This window comes from Cricetulus griseus, chromosome 9, assembly GCF_003668045.3.
Source record: "Cricetulus griseus strain 17A/GY chromosome 9, alternate assembly CriGri-PICRH-1.0, whole genome shotgun sequence".
NCBI classification, from domain to species: domain Eukaryota; kingdom Metazoa; phylum Chordata; class Mammalia; order Rodentia; family Cricetidae; genus Cricetulus; species Cricetulus griseus.
In genome coordinates, this window is record NC_048602.1 from 22,108,602 (window position 1) to 22,128,367 (window position 19,766).

The 19,766-nt window shown below is 44.7% G+C and overlaps 1 protein-coding gene across 1 annotated transcript in view; it reads right to left on the reverse strand.

The window, feature by feature from the left end:
* Window positions 1–16,431, reverse strand: part of LOC100774624 (leukocyte immunoglobulin-like receptor subfamily B member 3) — a 29,336-nt gene extending 12,905 nt beyond the window's left edge. The window contains 10 exon segments of the mRNA XM_035449162.1: window positions 10,928–10,965; window positions 11,411–11,527; window positions 13,180–13,548; window positions 13,793–14,089; window positions 14,320–14,628; window positions 14,753–15,037; window positions 15,338–15,643; window positions 15,780–16,073; window positions 16,158–16,213; window positions 16,304–16,431. Coding sequence (XP_035305053.1) covers window positions 10,928–10,965; window positions 11,411–11,527; window positions 13,180–13,548; window positions 13,793–14,089; window positions 14,320–14,628; window positions 14,753–15,037; window positions 15,338–15,643; window positions 15,780–16,073; window positions 16,158–16,213; window positions 16,304–16,431 — 2,199 coding nt within the window.
* Between the last annotated feature and the right edge of the window lie 3,335 nt (window positions 16,432–19,766).

Consider the following 19,766-nt stretch of genomic DNA (forward strand, 5'->3'; position numbering starts at 1 on the left):
AAAGGCACAGCAGAGTCTGTGGTTTCAGAGTCTTGCCTACCTGAGATTCACCAGTTAGAAATTTACCTCCTGGTGCTCTGACACCTCAAACTTCAGTTGCCATCGGCTGCTTCTATCACTTGGCCACCAGAAATACATGCCCAAGAGTGGTTCAGCTCAGTCTTATTGTAGATTGATTTCCAGTTTGCTGAGAAACTGACACAGTGACTTCCAAAATGGCTGTACAAGTTTGCACTCCCACCAGCAATGGAGGAGCGTTTCCCTTGCTCCACATTCTCTCCAGCGTGAGTTGTCACTTGTATCTTTAACAACAAATATCCCAAAATGAAGAGATTTTATTTCATAAAGAAAACTAACTTCCTCATATTGTATGGGGAGCATCAATTTCTGCAGCCCCTACATTCTATACTAATGCAAACAAATCATAAAAGGCAGATTATAAGTCAGAATTGAATCAATGTCTCAAATCTGTTATAATTCTGTTCAAAAGTTGGAATTATATTCTATTTTCATGATATTATTAAATTTTCTAGAACATCTTAATACAGTTACTGATCTCAATATGCAAAAAGAGTTGTTTTACATATTGAAACTGCTAAATTTATTCCAGATCATTCAGAATTGACTTTTTATTTATTCAGTTACAAGAAATAATCAGAAACAGAAATTATCCATGATGTATAAAATGTATCAGATTCTATGTGTGTCTACCATGCCTTCAATCACAAGGTAATGATGAAATTGATCAGCTATTGGTAGGAAATATGCTAGAAGCCTCAGAAATTCATAAGAAATGCCATATTAATAGCAAGAGTTGAAAAATAGTTTTCTATCACTAGGTAGCAAGCCAAGGAAATGTCTTACTTGTTCTTTATATAACCAAACTCCACTACCTGCAGGAGATAACCGAAAGGTTACTCAAAGAAATGAAATTTGGCAAATAGATGTGGTTCATTTTGCTGAGTTTGGAAAATGAAAAATGTATACCTTACTATAGATATATGTTCAGGATTTTAATGGGCAACTGTTTAGAGTTATAAAAAGGTTTATTCTGTAATTACACATCTATAAGAAGTTATGGCCATCATGGGGATACCTGGACAAATAAAGACAGACAATGCTCCAGAATTATGTCTCTAGTAAAATGAAACAGGTGGAAAAGAAATTTCATCTACACCCCTCTTCCCAACCTCCTGATACCCTGCAGTTTTGGGATGGACCAGTGTAGGGAGAAATCCTGATTAGAGGTACTGCTGACCCTGCCTGCTTGGGCCTAGTCAGAGTTATGTAACAAGGGTTTAAGAAGGATGGATGCAAGCAAACAGCTCTTTTTTTACCTGGCTGAGCAGACTGGGAAGCATTTTCTTGGTCCATCCTGCTCAGGTGCAAACCTGGTCACTGGCTCCCTTTCGTGAGTACTGTCCCCCAATAAACTACTGGTTATCAACCTATCTCTGACTCCATTTTGTAAACATCTATGTCTGGTGGCAGGAGTTTTGGGACTGAATTTGAACCCATGGGTGGGTCTGGGGAACTAATTTTAACCCAGTCGGTGGCCGGCAGGGTTTATGCCCCTTCAGCATTGGCGCCCGGGTAACTTTCCCCTTTTCCTCCTGCCCTGCTGCGAGAAACGCCTGTGAGCACTCATGGCCACCCAATCTCTCCATCACTTCCCGCTCACACTGAGAGGAAGACGCTGCTGTTGCCTGGGGGCTGCAACTCTCCTGGGTCTGTTTTCCAGCCCAAGCACGGTTTCTGCACTATGCCTTCCACAGGTTTCCCAACCCAAGGCTCCTCCCCTTCCATTTTAGCCACTGTCCAATGCACAGTGTCCAGTCATGTAGAGTCTGCCTTTAGCAAACAACTCTATGGTATATGTCACTAGGCTCTGAATGGAATATAGCCGGAATGAGTCTCCACTCATTACTGTCCATCATACTGAGCACTTGTCACACTGCCCAGGAATTGCTTGTTTATACATTTGTCTCCCAGATTGCCAGCGACTATTTTCTGTTTGTCTAGCATCTCTAGGATCTGACAAGCAGACTTCCTATGAGATGACCAGATGGTTTGTTCTAGGAAAATGAGTTCTGATCACTTGTTTCCACCCCTCCTCCCCTGTTCACGCCAACCCATCAGCAGGGTCTCCCAGGAGCACATTTCTTTTATGCTTTGTTTTCAACCAAGAAGATGTCCTGGAATCCTACATAAGAGAAACTAGTTTTCAGAATGTGTGATGGAGACACTCATGCTTTCAGTGTGATGACCCTCACCTCCCAACAAGCCTCACCTGCCAAACTGAGATTGTGCCTCCAGTAATTGCCTTCCGTGGGCAAAGTCCTGGGTTTACATTTGGGTTGGTCTCATGGGACAAGAAACATAGAGTGTGGCCTTTGAAGGCAGCTTACTACCTATCACATGGCTGTCCTGGAGCAGTCTCACAGGGAGGAGAACTGCCCTCTGCTGGAGAATCATGCATTTAGGGTTGCAGTTTACTAAGCTCAGGGCAAAATGGAGGACTCCGTTTCTCAGAAGTCACCTTCTCTCCCTGACTTTATTTGTAGAGTTTCTATAAGCTCAGATTCTTGACCTTATTTGGAAGATGACACTGCCCATAGCACCCTGCAAATGCTGCGTGACTCAACACATAAACCCTGTCCTTTGCTCCTGCCTGTATAATTAGGTGATGGCCTATAAACCCTTCCCATACAAACCCTCATAGACCTTACCTCTGCAAGAATAAAAAGAGCTCCTCTCTCTCTCTCTCTCTCTCTGACGATGACTCACCTAATTTCTTTCCATCACGCTCCCAGGTGCACAAACCCTGCTAGTTGCTTCTTTGCCCTCTGTCCTCAGGGATCATTTGCCATTCCCTAACATTAGCCAGTCCAACTAGGTGGAAGCAATAACCTTTTCATATCTAACAAACATCTAGTATATAGCATCTACGTAAGAATCTCTATGGAGGCTGCCAGTCTCTCAAGTCTGTAGCAGGCTTTCATCTTGGATTTTGAGGAATCTCTCTTGGCATTTCAAGGCCCTGGGAATATTCTTCACTGGCCATGGTGATTCCGTATTTTCTCTGTCATGGAAAATTCTGCTTCTCGGAAGCTACTCCTTGCTATTGACTCATGGTTTTTGTAATAAGCTGCTTAACGGTGTAGTAGTTCCTGCTACAGAGGCAGCTTACCTCAGCCCCTAGGCAATTACATAATCACCTCTCACCAGATGCTTTTTCCATTGACTGAGCAATCTTTCCTCCCAACCCTGCTTGTTTCTGTCCTCTGTCTCTCTGTGTGTATCTCTGTGTGTCTCTCTGTCTCAGTCTTTCTCTCTCTCAACTGTGAAAATGTCCTGTCAATGAGTTTGTTGCAATTAAGGAGTCAGAGACTGAGTGGCTCTAGACCCTCCCTTCTGTGAATGCAGCTGCTGTTTCCCTCTGGCCCAGGGGACAGAAAGGCTAGCTGTCTCTTGCTCAGAGCACACAAGCTCTCCCCTACAGCATCCACTATTCATTTGCCCATTTGTCCACATTTTAGAGTCCTATTTTTTTCAGTTACTCTCTTCGACCAAAAATATGTCAATAGTTTTAAGTAATTTTTTTCATAAATTTTTAACCGTATCCAATAAAATGACTTTACAATGTTCACAAAAAAGTCTAGTTTTTTGACAGTTCATCTTTGTTTTCTGTGCCAGTTGACTCAATCTGACAGAGAATAGAAGAAGCTCTTAAATATACTTGTATATGTGTCTAGCTCCTGCATCCTGCTACAACCACTTGGACATCTGCTTTTCTTCTCTTGCCTCTCTCAGGAGCTGTAATCCTGCCTGAGGCAGCTAGAAGACTCACTTAAAATTTTTCTCTGTATCTTAAGATTATGGTATAGACCCTTAGGATTGTGCTACAAATCCTTGCGTCAGTATTTTTAAGTTGCTCATATACATGGTTTAAAGTGTATATAATTCATAACAAGTGTGGTTCCCCTGGAAAGTTTCTTCATTTGTTTCTCAAAATCTTGTCTGTCTGTGTCATTAGAAACTTTGTTTGTGTTTTGTGGTGTGTCTATGAATAAATGTTGCTCAGTTATGACTTATGACATGGAGACAGAAAGGGGTCAGATATTTCTTTTGTATCTGCAGCCCCCAGCCTCCTAGTCACCTCATGGCTGCCTTTACAGCTGGTCCTCAGAATATACCTCTAAACTCTCTGGTCACTGCATTTGGCTTAGAGAGAGTTTGGATGTACTTTGGTGATGATAACACTAAAGCTATTTTATGCTGCTCTATTTTACTGGACAACTGGCTACAGAGTTGAGTTTTGGGTCTCCATTCTCTAGATTCAAGCCTGTTTAAAAGCTTCCCCTATAGTCTGTGTCAGGTTGAGTTGGGAACAGGATAATGATGGATATAGGAGAGTTTCTGTCCAAATCAAGATCAGTCTTGGGCAGGATCTATAGAATGGTGTCTTGAGTATAGGTCCTGTGTTGGTATGACTCCCTTGTCACCCATAGTACATCAGGTTTTCACTGTTTTGGGCAGTGATTGAATTCTGTTTTTCACCAACTTGGTGCAGATACTCATTTTAGACGTTGAATCAAATTTTCTTTCTTTGTCTATTTGAGAGAACACATTTCCCTCTGTTACTGTGAATGAAACACAGATCTCTCTCTCTATCTTTCTCTCTCTCTCATTCTCTCCCTCTCCCCCCCCTCTCTCTCTCTCTCTCACACACACACACACACACACACACACACACACACACACACACAAGAGATGAGGGAGTCTAATATTTTCCATTCTTTTTAAAATTTTATTTATTTATGAGTGATCTACATGCCAGAAGAGGATATCAGATTCTAATATAGATGGTTGTTGTGAGCCTGAACTGTAAGAACAACCAGTACTCTTAACCCCTGAGCCGTGTCTCCAACTCATGTTGCTTATGAATGCTTTTCTCTCAATGCAAGGGTGAAAAATCACTAATATTCAGGTTAGGATTTTGTGTCTCTCTTTGGACAGGAAGACAGGAAGAAACAGTCCATCCAGCTTCATTACTGGCTAAGTAGAGTTCTCTCAAAGAACACCATGGGGGGGCTGGCTGCACAGACAGAGAAGGTTTTATTGAGAGCTGTGTAAGAGAGAAGGGTGAGTAATGAGCTTCCTACCTAATTCTCAGCTGAAAATCTCACCATGACCTGAATCTGAAAATGTGTGTTTCTGTGTTTCTTCTCATTCCCACCACACTGTTATTCATCCTCTGTTCATCCAGGAATCCAACCATTTCTATTGTCATTCGCCATCTGGAATCCCCCAGTGGCACCAGTGTCAACTCTAAGCTTGACTGGATGGACTGTTCATCTCTGACAGGTTTTTTAGCAGTCTGTGTGCAGAGCTCTGTGTGTAATGTAGGATTTTTGCTCTCTCCCATGAACCGCTCACGGAAGCCAGGAAGAAGTCATCCTGGGAGTTTCAAGTCTAGAGATGTGGCTAGGGAATACGAGGAGCCATGTTTCTCCACATTTGGACAGAGTTAGTCTGTAACAAATGACATCAGAAAGACATTAAGAGTGCCAGCATCTCGAGTATCCAGGAAAGATCCTTTTTGGCTCATTTGTGGTGAATTCCTAGAGAATCCTGTTGGGTTGATAGGCCAAGAGAAGTGTGTTCATTCTTCCTCTGCATCAGCCCTCTCAAAACCTCTGAGGCATGTCTGCCTTGCTCTCACAGTCTGACATGGGAGAACTCAGCTCCATAAGTCACTTTCCATTTGTGCCTCTCCTCAGAACAGGGATCCCAGAAACAGCTTCATGTCTTGAAATAATTTTTCAGGATTAGGACTTACTCCCCTGTGAGAGGAACCTTAAGTGGATTACAGGATATTGAACACATTGGTGTTTTTTTCTTACAATCATTGTAGAATCTGCATGCCGACATGTGTGGGTCTGTATCTGTTGGTCCAGGAGGAACATAATATGCATTTTGGATTTGATTTGAGCTTGTGATACAACACCCATGAGCTGTTATCCTCTCTTGATCAGAATGAAGCTTCCCAGAATGTACTCAGACACACAATGGAGTATCATAGTCACACCCAGGACACCACTTGACTGGACAATGCTTACAGGCACAGGGTACTGTTGATTTCTAGTAGCAGGTGACACCATCCAGGGCTCGAATGTAATGGGGACTCCTGAGAACAGGATATTTCACTCTTTTGGGCAGGGTTGATCTTAGGACCACTGAGTGTTCATTCCTTTGTCACCATGAGCTAAAGGTGTCACTGCTCTCTTACAAGCCACTGCTTTTATGATGGAAACAATGATATAGACCTACATTATCACCTCTCATGAAAAGGATCAAAACTAAGCTTTGGCCCCAAGATGCTATTCAGCTGGTCTTGCTCAAACCCTTGAATTTCTTTTCTAAGGAGTGGGTGACAGTAACCGCCAGAGTTCCATGACACCAAATGGTCTTGGATTGCTCCTCCAGGGTATCCCAGTGCCAGCCAAAGCCAAATTATGACCTGAAATCAGATGTGGTGTTTTATGAAATTCTCTAACCACATTCACTATCTCTGTTTTCTCTTAATCCCCTTCTTATCTGGCTACTAGGTATAGTTGCCACCTACAGTTATAGTACATACTCATATTTTAAAAGTTTGATCAATCAGGGGGTTGCTCTTCCTGCAATTTATGTAGGAACGGCCTGTGTCTTAGGATCCATGTATGTGGGTATTAATTGGGGAATTCGGGCAGTCTATGGGGCCACTGGCAGTGGAATGAGTATTTATCCCTAGTGTATGAATTGGCATTTTGGAGCCCATTACCTATGATGGATACTCTTTCAGCCTTTATACGGGGATGGGGGAGCTTGGTCCTTTCCCAAATGATGTGACAGACTTAGATGATCCCCCAGGAGAAGCCTCACACTCTCTGAGGAGTGGATGGGGTTGGGATGAGGTGATGGTGGTGGGAGGGGGAGGAAAAGAGATCAAAGAAGCTAAAATTGGTGTGTAAAATAATATTTTTAATTTAAATTTGGCAAAAAAGGAAAAAAAAGCTCGATCAAAGGCTGGAGAGTTTAAATAGCTCATGATAGAGGTCCATGAGTCCTTACCTGACCCATAATTGACTTCTGACAGGCCCAGTATTTTATAGACCTAGTGCATGTTGCAACATTCACATTTGCAAAATCAGTGTTATGCACAGTAGATAACATTTGCTGCCATGCCCAATATTCTGCCCCTTGTATTATTTCTCCTTCCCCTTCAATGATATACACATGTAGCAATATTCACTGTCAATCTCCTCCCATGCCTCCACCCAAATGACGCATATCCATGTAATCACTCAACAGGCCAGGTATCCTATCAACAGCTTCATTTGCTTCTTCACGTCTTCATATGAATAACACCAATAAAGCCTATTCAAAGATTTCAATCAATTCATAGACTTCATCAAACTTTGGTGAGTTTACCATAGGCTCCACAGAGATAAGGAATGTCTTCTATTGCTGTGTTTTTTACTTCCTATCTTTCTAAAGTTTCTCACTGAAAGAATTACATACTTTTCCCCTCACTTTCTGCTGTTTATCCCTCTCTGAGGCCATTCCTCGAATCTGTCCAATGCCCCCAATCTCAAAGTGATAACCTTTTCCCCTTTGCTTATCATTAGTCTATATTGGTACATGTGTGTGATCATATATGTGAATACAACCTGCCGAATCAGATTTCTGTTGATGTTTGTGTGGATATCATTTCAGAGTATCAATCCAGAACGCCTACCTTCATGGCAACTGGAGGTAATCACAGAAAGCCAAGTGTGTACAATGCAGAGATCAATAGATCATGGGTATTCCAGTCCCAACAGATACATCTACATCACATGACCCAAAGAACATCACAAAAGAAGGAACAGAACGATTGTAAAAGCCAAAATACCAGGATGTCACCAATGAGATCAGTTCTCCTAGAACTGGCGCAAGAAATGGCTTGATTCTATTTCCAAACGTGAATGAGATCAGAACAATGCAGTATAAAAGAACATTTAATATGGAAGGGAAATGTTTCGTGGTGTTCCATGCTTAGACAGACAACTACTGTCAGCTAATGACCACTAGCAAACAGAGAATTAGTCTTTCTAAATCATGAGCCTTGGGAATTTTTCAATACAATACAAATACAATACCATTGGAAAAACCAATTATCTAAATACACAGGAAAAGGCATTCTTTCTCAAACTATTGCATTCTGTCACCAATGTAATACTACATTTTCTTGTTTGTGTGATGAGAATTGTTGGGGTTAAAGGTCCACAACAGCAAACCCAGATTCTATTTGCACTTATTTTTAGTTTTTCAATTACTTTATTTACTTTTTCATTGTGGGGAGCACACCAAGGAGTTAAGTGGTTGTCAGAGCACACCAAGGAGTTAAGTGTTTGTCAGAGCACTACTCCTGGGAGTCAGTTTTCTCCTACAACTATGTGTATCCAGTTGATTAAACTTAGGATATCAGGCTTAGTATCAAGGGAATTACCAGTTGAAATATCTCATTGGCCCTAGATTATTTACTTATTTTTGAGACAGGTATTCTCTATGTCCTTGAGCTTAATATGTGAACCAGCTTGGCCTCAGACTCTGAGAATTATGCAGTCTCTACCTGCTTAGTGATTGGCTACTGACCCCTTCCTATTTATTTATTCACTTATTTATTTTAAAATATCCTAGTGTGCTCTAGCCTGGCCTCTTACTCCTATGGTGTGTAGTTAAAGACGAATTATGTTGACCAGCTGGTCTTCCTGTCAACACTTCCAAAGTGCTAGCATTTAGGGTAGGTACCAACACATCTGGCCTTTGGTGGCTAATGTTTGAACAATGTTCCAGTCTGTACCTCAAGCTAGCACGGAATTCACTGGGTATCAAAAGATGTCCACAAAACAAAGGCAATTCCCCTGCCTCATTCTCCCTTGAGATGGGATTATGGGTCTGGGCAACTATGCGTGTAAACTTTCCTATTTCATGGCTTTGATGAGTAATGTCATTAAAATTAGTAGTCAATTTAGGGACCCTCGTATATTTAATCACATGTCACTTGCTAATTGAAAAATCACCTGCTTTATTTCCAAAATGAGTGAAGTTAGTTAAATTGCAGGCAGATTCCCCAAAACTGACACAATTGCTTACAGGTCTATGGTACGCATTCTTGCAAGCAGAGAGTCATTCACTTTTGTTCTTGGGAATGGCCCTGGATTGATGGCTGCCAGATCAGTATATATGTTGACTCCTCTGGGACCTCCTTTGCCTGGGAGGGAGGAGATACAGCTGTCTCCTGTCTGAGTGTCATTCGGAAGGGCTGGACACAGGTCACATCCTGAGGCTCTTCAGATATTTCAGCCTGGAGAAGGAGAGATTGAAAGGAAGTTATATGGCCTGGGGGAAATGCAGGGCTAGGGAGGAACAGGACGCAACTGAGTGTCCATCTATCTGCCACCTTCAGCTTGTCTTTCTTTTGTGTCCTAGAATTCTCCTGACATGACAGAAGGAAGGACAGCTCCAGCCCTCCTGAGCCTGGGGAGGTTCACATTGGCATATATGTGTTCCAACTGGCCTATCTCAGATGGTCTCTGTAGCAGAGAAATAAAGAGGTACAGATGTCCCACTGTTGTCCTGGGGATCTCCACTGGCCAGTTTTTCACAGCATGAACTTTGAACTGTTTAGGCTTCCATACTACAGTTCTGTCCTCATCTTTACACTATAAAATTGTTTTCTTGCCTCCAGCCACACAATCCAACTTCTAGAAACTCGTGATTCTGGGGGCTGGAGAGATGGCACAGTGGTTAAGAGCACTGAGTGCCCTTGAAGAGCGTCCAGGTTCAATTTCCACTACCCACACGATGACTAACAATCATTTGTAATTCCAGTTCCGGGGTATCTGACGTGCACTTCTGACCTCTGTGGCACTAGGGAGACATGTGCTATACAGATATGCATGCAGGACAAACATCCATACACATAACATGACCTGCAAAACTCAACCCCATATTTCTACCCAATTTATATTGTCCTGCTGTGTCCCCTGCCTGCAGTTGCTGGTCCCTTAAATGTAACTCTGGACTTGTCCATGTGAGTTTCCCCCTCAGAAGACACTTTTCGGGGGACTCCCTTGTACTTCACAGTGGCCCTTTCTTTCCCCAAACACTTCACCCTCTGTTCTTCTTTGTTTTTCTGGAACACGTTATACAGCATGCACTCTGTATTTATTACCATATTGCCTGACGCTGATTATGGAATGTGCTCTTGGCACTAACTCTAATCCCTGCAGGAAGCCTGGTAAGGAAGAGGATTTATTTGACAGATGTGTGAGTGACTAGAGGGAAAGGGGCATCTGGATTCATCTAGTCCTGTGATCTCTGGGTTCCTAGGTGCATATGAAAAACCAGACAGATGCTGAGGAGCCTGACAGGGGACATGAGGGAGGAACCAGCTCTTCCCAGGAAAGCCAGAGGCCAAAGCACATGGGAGGCAGATGGTGCTCACAGAAGGGAGTGGTAGAGGATGTTGATGAAAGCTGAGAAAGTAAGAATAACTCTTGGACCTCTCTGGGCCCTAAGTTCTTAGTACTGTAGATAGGGACAGGGTCCTCACCGAACTGTTCATCCCCACACCATGCTCAGGATGTATGTCCTCCATGGAAGCATCTGTCATAGAAAAACAAACATTGTTTTGGGGGCAGAGTCTAGGGACAACTCAGAACCCTAGTTTCCTGCATAGCCACAAGTGGAATGGAGAATGGGTCATGTTTTGATATCTTCGAGTTCATAGTGTGAAGTGAAGACCAAACAGCAAAGACCCCAGAGCCCCTCCACCACCACTGAAGTATTGAGTCCTCCTCAGACATCTCCTTCCCCAGGACCCTCTGTTTCTCACAAATGTTTTCTTCCTGGGTGGCAGCAGCTGGTATTGATCTGGAAAGAAAAGAAGATGTCAATTAACATCAAATTGTTCCAGGTAGGCCGGATATGTCTATGGCCATGGGTTACCTCTTCTGGGAGCCTCTGACCTGGTTACTAGTTCTGCAGTTCTTGCAGGAAGTTTCTCTTTCTGGGCTGAAAGAGAAAAGCAGTGTCTGGGCTAGGAGCTTGCTGAGCTCTTCTCCCAGGGATTCTTGGGCAAGGAAGGAAGAGGTCTTTATAGCACATGGATGAGTTAGCAAATGTCCCAGGCTATGGTCAATCCCACAGAACAGCTAAAATCTCACAGGTTCTGATATCATGTGCTTTCTGATCTAAGATTTGCAAGACTTTTTCACTACCCTGCCCCAGTTGACATTTCCCTGGTCTTAATGTCCTGCTGCCCTGCTTGAATGATCCCTAGGGGAACCTACCACCATCTGAGTTCCAGGTCACTCACCTTCCTTCCTGACTTTCCCCTGTTGCCTTCGTCTGAGAAGAAGGAAAATGAGGATGAAGAGGAACAGGGCGAAGGCCACAGACACGCAAACCAGAGCTTTCAGGAAACATTCAAGTCCTGGGGCAAAAGTGACATCAGGAGTAAGATGGTTGCTACTTACCTGAGCAACCACTGTGTGCCAGGCCCATGCTCAGTCTTTTAACCCATCATCTCCCATCCCCACAGTGATGTGGCATGGAATTGTTTGTCTTCCTATCAAGTCAGTTTACCTGCCTGAGATCCCCTTACTTGGAAGTGACAGAGCTGAGATTTGAACCCAGGGACTCAGGCTCACAGCAATGTTCTCCCCAACAGCTGTGCAACATGAGATGAAGGGAAGACTACTGCCATGGTACTGTGCCCAATCCTTGTACCTGTCACCACCACTGTGGGACACTGGACAACCAGGTTCTTAAAGGCCTCATCTATCAGGAAGGGGCAAAATCAAAGCCAGCACATAAAAAATTATGTATGTAGCCAAGGCTTTCCCCCTTTATGCTCAGAGAAACAGAAGCCAGCTCAGAAAGGGAAGGGATTGTCCCTGTTACCATCTCCAGAACCTGATATATCAATCCCATTTCTGGCCTTTGCCAATCTGGACCCCACCATCCATCACAGTCATTACCAACCCTCTGGAGCTGGACTCCATGCAGGGAGAGGTTTATTCTCAGAGCCTTCATGGAAGGATGAGTAGGTGAGTGTCTGGGGGTCCCTGCTCTCCACCTAACACTCCTCCCTCATTCCCAAGTTTGAGTCGAAACATCTCTCTCTGGATGTCATCTTCTTTTGAGGGGGTTTGAGACAGGGTTTCTCTGTGTAGCTTTGGAGCCTATCCTGGGACTCGCTCTGGAGACCAGGCTGGCCTCGAACTCACAGAGATCCGCCTGCCTCTGCCTCCCGAGTGCTGGGATTAAAGGCATGCGCCACCAACGCCCAGCCATTTTTTTGCTTTGGTTTTGTTTTTTAATTTTTTTCGATGTCATCTTCTATAGTGTAAACTAAACCCTGGGCTACTCAGGTCTGTGTTGGGATTGCTGCTTGCACTCAAAAGCGGGAATGTTCAAGAAATGAGGACTTCATTGGGATAAGAACTGTGAGGCAGCCTGGAGATGGAGCAGATATCCTCCACAGCAGTGCCTGATACTTACCAGCTGTTTCCCTGGGCTCTAAGGGTGTAATTCTGGAGGCTTCCATGGGCTTTAAGGATGGAAGGCTAGAGAATTCCATGGGCCTTAATGGTGGAGGGCTGGAGGTTTCCATGGGCCTTAATGGTGGAGGGCTGGAGGCTTCCATGGGCTTTAAGGGTGGACAGCTGTAGGCTTCCATGGGCCTTAAGGGTGGAGGGCTGGAGGCTTCCATGGGCTTTAAGGGTGGAGGGCTGGAGGCTTCCATGGGCTTTAAGGGTGGAGGACTGGAGGCTTCCATGAGCTTTAAGGGTGGACGGCTGGAAGCTTCTGTGGGCTTTAAGGGTTGATGGCTGGAGACTTCCATGGACTCTAGGAAACAGAACAAGAAGAAGATGAGGGTTAGATGCTAACACAGGGATCCTGACTCTGCTCACTGTTCTATATCTGCCCTGTAACATCGCCAGGATCCCCATGCTGTCTACCCCAATCCTAGAGTGCAACAAAATATGAAGTGAACAATAATTGAAGAACGCCTACTGGCATCCACTTCTCTGTCAGGGAAAGTGTCTTCTGACTAACCCATACTGTCGTCCCCATAATCACACCCCAGTCAAGACCTCATCTAGGGTTGGGATTTTAAGTCACTCTGAGAAGTCAGAATCACCTCACCTGAGACAGTGATCTCCACAGGGGAACTGGCATTCGACAGCAGGTGGAGTGATGAGTCAAGAGAACTATAGCACCTGTACCTTCCTGAGAAGGTAGAGGTCACACCACTCATGGAGAATTCTGCCTGGAAATGACCATCTTGGAACTTTGATTTTAGTTGCTTGGGCTGATGGTCTGTTCCATTCTTGTACACAATGAAATTGTCTGTTGGGTTTCTTGACCAACATAGGAAGGTCACATTGTCTCCTGGATGTACTGTTGAGTTAGGTTTCACTGAGAGGAAAGAAGTGAATGGAAGCTGCCCTGGGGAGAAGAGAGACGACGGTGAGAGGCTGCCTCTATTTCCCTAGCTGAGACCTCACCAGGATCTTCCCTGAGCATCTTGGACTCTGTCTGTCTTCTCTGACTGAGTTCCTCTTCTGCTCTCCTGTCTCTCCATCTCTTCCTGCATAACTTCTCTGTCCCTTGTCCTAGCCATCACCTCCCAGGCTCCCCATGAAAGGCTATGCAAAGGCTGTGACCTGTTGAAATCTCAGTGTTTCCTCACCTGTGATCATGATGTCCAGGGCATCACTGGGAGCTGACAACTCAGAGGAGAGGTTGTGTGCACCATAGCATCTGTATTGCCCTCCAGTGGAGTTGCTTACAGAGCCCAGTGTGAAATTGGCCAAGGAGAGGCCAGAGTGTGTCCTCTGGCCATAGTTCTGGGTGAAGTCAGATTCCCTCACTTTGTGCAGAACAAATCTGTCATAGTTGATGTCAGAGCAACACTGCAGTGTGAGACTCTTTCCAGGGTCCAGGATATGACCTTGAAGAGTCAGCAGAGAGGGCTTCTTTGACAGCCCTAGAAGGAAGGTGACAGACTAAGGTCTGAGGAGCAGCTTTTAACCAAACACATATCATATCCCTTCTTACCCTGCACATGTCATTGCCTCATCCTGGCTGTGGGGCTCTGGCTCAGAAAGCAGAGTCTTTCTTTAGTCTCTCTCCACTAACAACTTCCCAGGGCTTCAATGTCCTGGCAAAGAGCTTAGTGTTTCCCAAAACAATTGGTTAATGATGTGACTGACTCACCTGAGATGTGTATTTCCAAGGGATCACTGGATACTGTCCACAACTGTGGCGTATCCATTCTGTAACCATAACATCTGAATATCCCTCGGTGGGCTGGGGTCACAGGACTCATAGAGAATGTGGCTGTGGAGTGTTCATGAGTGTATATATCCTGTGAGTCCTCCAGGGAGCTGGAGAACTTCTCATCTTTCTTGGTGAGAATGAGCTTTTGATATTTATCCTGTGAGACACACTGAAGAGTCAGGATCCCTCCTAGTGTTGCCACAGGGCCTGACAGGGCTGACAGGATTGGTTTATTGTGGTAGAACCCTAGAGTGAGAAGGAGAAAGTCTGTTATAGGGGTTCACACATACACAGTGTTCTCCAGGGCTAGGCTGTGAGGAGGGAATACTGAGGGCAGAGCCTGGCTCTGAGACGCTGACTGTCCCCTCACCTGTAACCACAATCTCCAGGTTGTCACTGGGCTCTGACCAGCCAGCTGAGCTGTAACTGTAACACTGATAGTGTCCCACATGTTCCTCTGTCACAGAAGGCATGGAGAACTTGGCCCTTTCCCCAAAGCCCTCTGGGGACTCTGTGCCCCAGTGTTTGGGGCTTCCCTGCTTATGCAGAACGTACAGTCGTGCATCCAGGCTCCCCTGACACCAGATGGTCACGGCACTTTTGTAGGCGATCACAGGGCCTGGCTCAGCCTTGATGGTGGGTTTGTGGAGGGTCCCTGCAAGGAAACAGGAGAGAAGGGGGTGGGTCTGTTTGAAAGTAGCACAAATGCAGTCGCTTGTGATTGGCAGTTCCCCTAATAATGAGTTCCATAAAGACCCATGAAGATTTACTCACTCTGGAGCTCCTGGGTTTTTCCGCTTTCTTTCTTGGAGTCTGTATCTTGGATCCCTCTATCTCCAATGACCCGTGTCAATGGACTAAAGAGCCCTGGCCCCTCACACACACCAACTACCGGGCATCCCTCAGTGCCCGTGTCATTTCAACATCATTCTGTGGAACGTTTTAGCTCCCTCACCTGAGATCAGGAGCTCCAGGGTGTCACTAGGTTCTGACCACACCTGTGGTCTCTTCCTGTCAAAGCCATAGCATCTGAATGTCCACCTTTGCCTGGAGGTCACAGGACCCACGGAGAACAGAGACTGGAAGAGTTCAGCAGAGTTGTTGTACTGTTTGCCCTGCATCCAGGAGAGCTTCTGTGGCCCTTCCATAGTCAGAATGAACCTGTCAAATTGCTCCCTTGAGTCACACTGGAAAGTGACATTCCCTCCTTCAGTCACTACCGGGCTGGGCTGGACTGACAGATTGGGTTTACTGTAGGCTCCTAGGAGAGAAACAAGAATCAGTTAAATCTGTCAGGTCTCATTATCCTCCAGGGCTGAGAAGTATTGGGGCCCCTTGAGAACAGGCTCAATTCTTGACAGAGAAGCCTTAGGATAGGAAGAGTTTTGTCCTCTCACCTGTCACCACCAGCTCCACAGAGTCACTGCACTCTGATTGTCCGTCATAGTTCTGACAGCAACAGTGATATTGTCCTGCATGGTGCTCGTCAGTTTTTGAGATGGAGAATTCAGCCTCATTCTGAGACTTTTTTCTCATTCTGAGAAACTGTATAAAGTGTGTGTATTGACCTCCATCTTTGTAGATACAATACTCTTTGGCTCCTGTGGTCCCCTCACACAAGAATGTCACATTAGTGTGCTTGGAGACAACAGAGTCTGGCTGCACTGTGAGGATAGGCTTAGGGAATGTCCCTGCAAGGAAATGAATATCTAGGATCAAAGACATCCATTCTCAGATTGAAGGTGTCACCCCCATGACCTTCCATCCAAACCCACGATCAGCACACGGGTCTTGTTTCCGATCCTCATTGTCCAGGCACGGCTCCTGGATACTATAGGTGCAGCAGGTCAGGACAGCTGCAAACACTCACCTGCCAGCACTGGTGTCTCATGGCCAAGAGTTAGTCCTGGAAGAGAGTTACCTGTGAGGTGCTTGTCCCTGTAGCTTGAGAAGATTCTCCCCCTTAGAATCCTGAGACCCTAGGATTTCCTGATGGGCCAGTGCTGGAGTGCGGGCCAGGGTTCCCAGCCTAAAGTATGCCCTCGCCATCTCCACATCTCACCCAGGCAGAGCAGAGCTGTGAAGGTGTACATCATTGCGTCTCCTCCTGGAGGCTACAACTGTTCTTATGAGCAGAGTTATAGAAACTGCCTGGAGGGACAGGAAACCAGGGCGTGGTCTCTGGAGGCAGGCTCTCCTCATGCTCCTCAAGGCATGGTTGTACTTAGTTGCCCCAGAATAAGAGGTACTGCCCTCCTCAGGCACCAGGCTTTGATTTCCCCAGTGTTGTGTCTAAGCCAGGAACTACATTCAGCAATCAATTCTTTTTTTCCATTTTTTATTTGAATTAGAAACAAGATTGCTTTACACGTCAACCCTGGTTCCCTCTCCCTCCCCTCCTCCCCTACCAAAATCCCAACTAAAACCTTGCCTATCACATATACTTTCTGCTCTCCAGGGAGGATGATGCCTTCCGCAGGGGGTCTTCAGGGTCTGTCATATCTTTGGGATAGGGCCTAGAGGCACCTCTATGTGGGTTTACGCTCAGGGAGTATCCCTCTATGTGGGATTGGCTTCCAAAGTCCATACTTATGCTAGGGATAAGTACTGATCTACTTCAAAAGGCTCCATGGACTTCTGAGGTTCCTCACTGATATCCATGTTCTTGGGGTCTGCATGAGTCCCAAGCTGGTTTCCCAGTTATCAGTCTGGGGACCAAGAGCTCCCCCTTGTTCAGGTCAGCTGTGTCTGTGAGTTTCACCAGCCTTGTCTGGACCACTTTGCTCATCACTCGTCCTTCTCTGCAACTGGATTCCAGTTTGGTTCAGTGTTTAGCTGTGGGTGTCTGTTTCTACTTCTACCAGCTGCTGGATGAAGACTATAGGATGGCATATAGAGAGTGATCAATCTCATTATCAGGGGAGGGCATTTAAGGTAGCCTCTCCTCTGTTGCTTAGATTGTTAGTTGGTGTCATCTTTCTAAATCTCCAGACATTTCCTTAGTGCCTGATTTCTCTTTAGATTTATAATGGCTCCTTCTATTATGGTATCTCTCAACTTGCTCTTCTCTATTCTTCCCCCGACTCAACCTTCCTGCTCCCTCATGTCCTCCTCACCCCTCCTCTTCTCCCTTTCTCATTCTCCTGGCTTCCTCTCCCCTCCCCCATGATCCCAGTTTTCTCAGGACATCATGTCCCTTTCCCCTTCTCCCAGGGACCATGTATGTCTCTCTTAGAGTCCTCCTTGTTTTCTAACTATTGTGGTGGTGTGTATTTTATGCTGATAATCCTTTGCTCTATGTCTAAAATCCATATATGAGTGAGTGAATACCAGTCTTTTTGTGACTGGTTTGGTTTCTTCTAATTCCATCCATTTGCCTGAGAATTTCAAGATTCCATTGTCTCCCCCCAACCCCTGCCTCTGAGTAGTTCTCCATTGTGTAAATATACCACATTTTCTTTATCCATTCTTCAGTTGAGGAGCATCTAGGTTGATTCCAGGTTCTGGATTTTCCAAATAATGCTGATCTGAGTATCGTTGAAGAGATGTCCTTGTTGTATGAATGTGCTTCTTTTGGGTATATGCCTAAGTGGAATTGCTCAATCTTGTGGTAGACTGATTCCCATTTTCCTGAGGAATTGCCATACTGATTTCCAAAGTGGCTGTACAAGTTTGCACTCCCACCAGCCGTGGAGGAGTGTTCCCCTTTCTCCACATCCTCTCCAGCATAAACTGTCATTGGTGTTTTTTATTTTAGCCATTCTGACAGGGGTAAGATGGTATCTCGGGGTTGTTTTGATTTGCATTTGATTTCATTTGATGGCAAAGGATGTTGAACCCTTTCTTAAGTGTCAGAATGGCTAAAATCAAAAACATCAGCAATTAATTCTTACATAGATAATATTTCTGCAAACCTCTAAATGCTTCATCTGTCCTCAGCATATTCAATGCATATTGTATCAGATATACATGAATATTTCAAATAACAATTACAAATGTAAATGTGGTTTTTCTTAAATGCTTTTTCACCTTTTTTACTTGCAATGCAGCCTCTTTTTCAAAATGTATAATGTTTCAGATGTGTATGAATGTCTATACCTGCATAGAATGAAATTTATAATCAGGTTCATCTTAGTCTCCAGTACAGTCTTGCAAATGTATACCTCTATTTCCAGTTGTTTGCTCTTTTCTGGCAATTGTACATAATATTATAGCCTTTAAATTCCTTTTGTTGATTTTTCTATTCACTCATCTGTGTGTGTGAATGTGTGTGAGTGTGTGTGAGTGTGTGTGTGTGTGTGTGTGTGTGTGTGTGTGTGTGTGTGTGTATTTTCATAAATGTGTACCATAGGTCATGCAGGGAATTCAGATAAGAAATACAGAAGCCACTTTTCTCCTTGTATAATGTAGATCCTATCAATAAGATTGAGGTCTTCATGCTGGGGAAACCCACAGAAAGAGCTGACCTGAGCAAGTAGGAGCTCAAGTACCCCAGTCTGACTGCTGGTGAACCAGCATAAGACCTAACCAGGCCCCCTAAACTTGGGTGTCATTTCGGAGGACTTGGCAGTCTAAGAAACATCTGGCAATGGAACAGTATTTATCCTTAGTACACCCCATTCCCTATGGATGGATACTCAATCAGCCTAGATACAAATGGGGGCCTAGGTCCTGCACCAAGTGATGTGGGGCACTTTGAAGATACCCAATGGAAAGCCTCAACCTCCCTGGAGATTGGATGGAGGTGTAATGGGGGTTCATGGGGGCTTGGCAAGACAGGAGAGAGAGGGAACTGGGATTGGTATGTAAAATAACATTGTTTTTAATTTAAATAATATTTAGTTTTAAAAGTGTCATTTTTGCATTTTTTATTTAGATAGCACTAACAAAACCAGGAACATTATACTTACAGGGCTATCATTTATTTATTGATTAATTAATTCATTCATTCATTTTTGGTTTTCTGAGACAGGATTTCTCTGTGACTTTGGAGGCTGTCCTGGAACTAGCTCTTGTAGACCAGTCTGGTCTCGAACTCACAAAGATCCACCTGCCTCTGCCTCCCAAGTGCTGGGATTAAAGTGTGTGACACCAATGCCCAGCTTAGGGCTGTCTTTTCAAGGAAAAACTGTACTTTTCACTCAGAAGTCTGACAATTGAGATAACTTGTGTTATTTGTAGGGCCAGGCCATATCAAGCTCCCACAAGTGGGAAATAGATGGCTAATAGTCTATGTGACCTTTGCATTATCTGGGTAGGCAGGAACTCCACCAAGTTACCACAAATAAGACCTGTGGTGACAAATAGCTCAAATGACCTCTGGGCTGTCTGAATAACTGAGACCATACCAAGGCTTTCCTTGGTCTGGAGATAGTACATGGGAC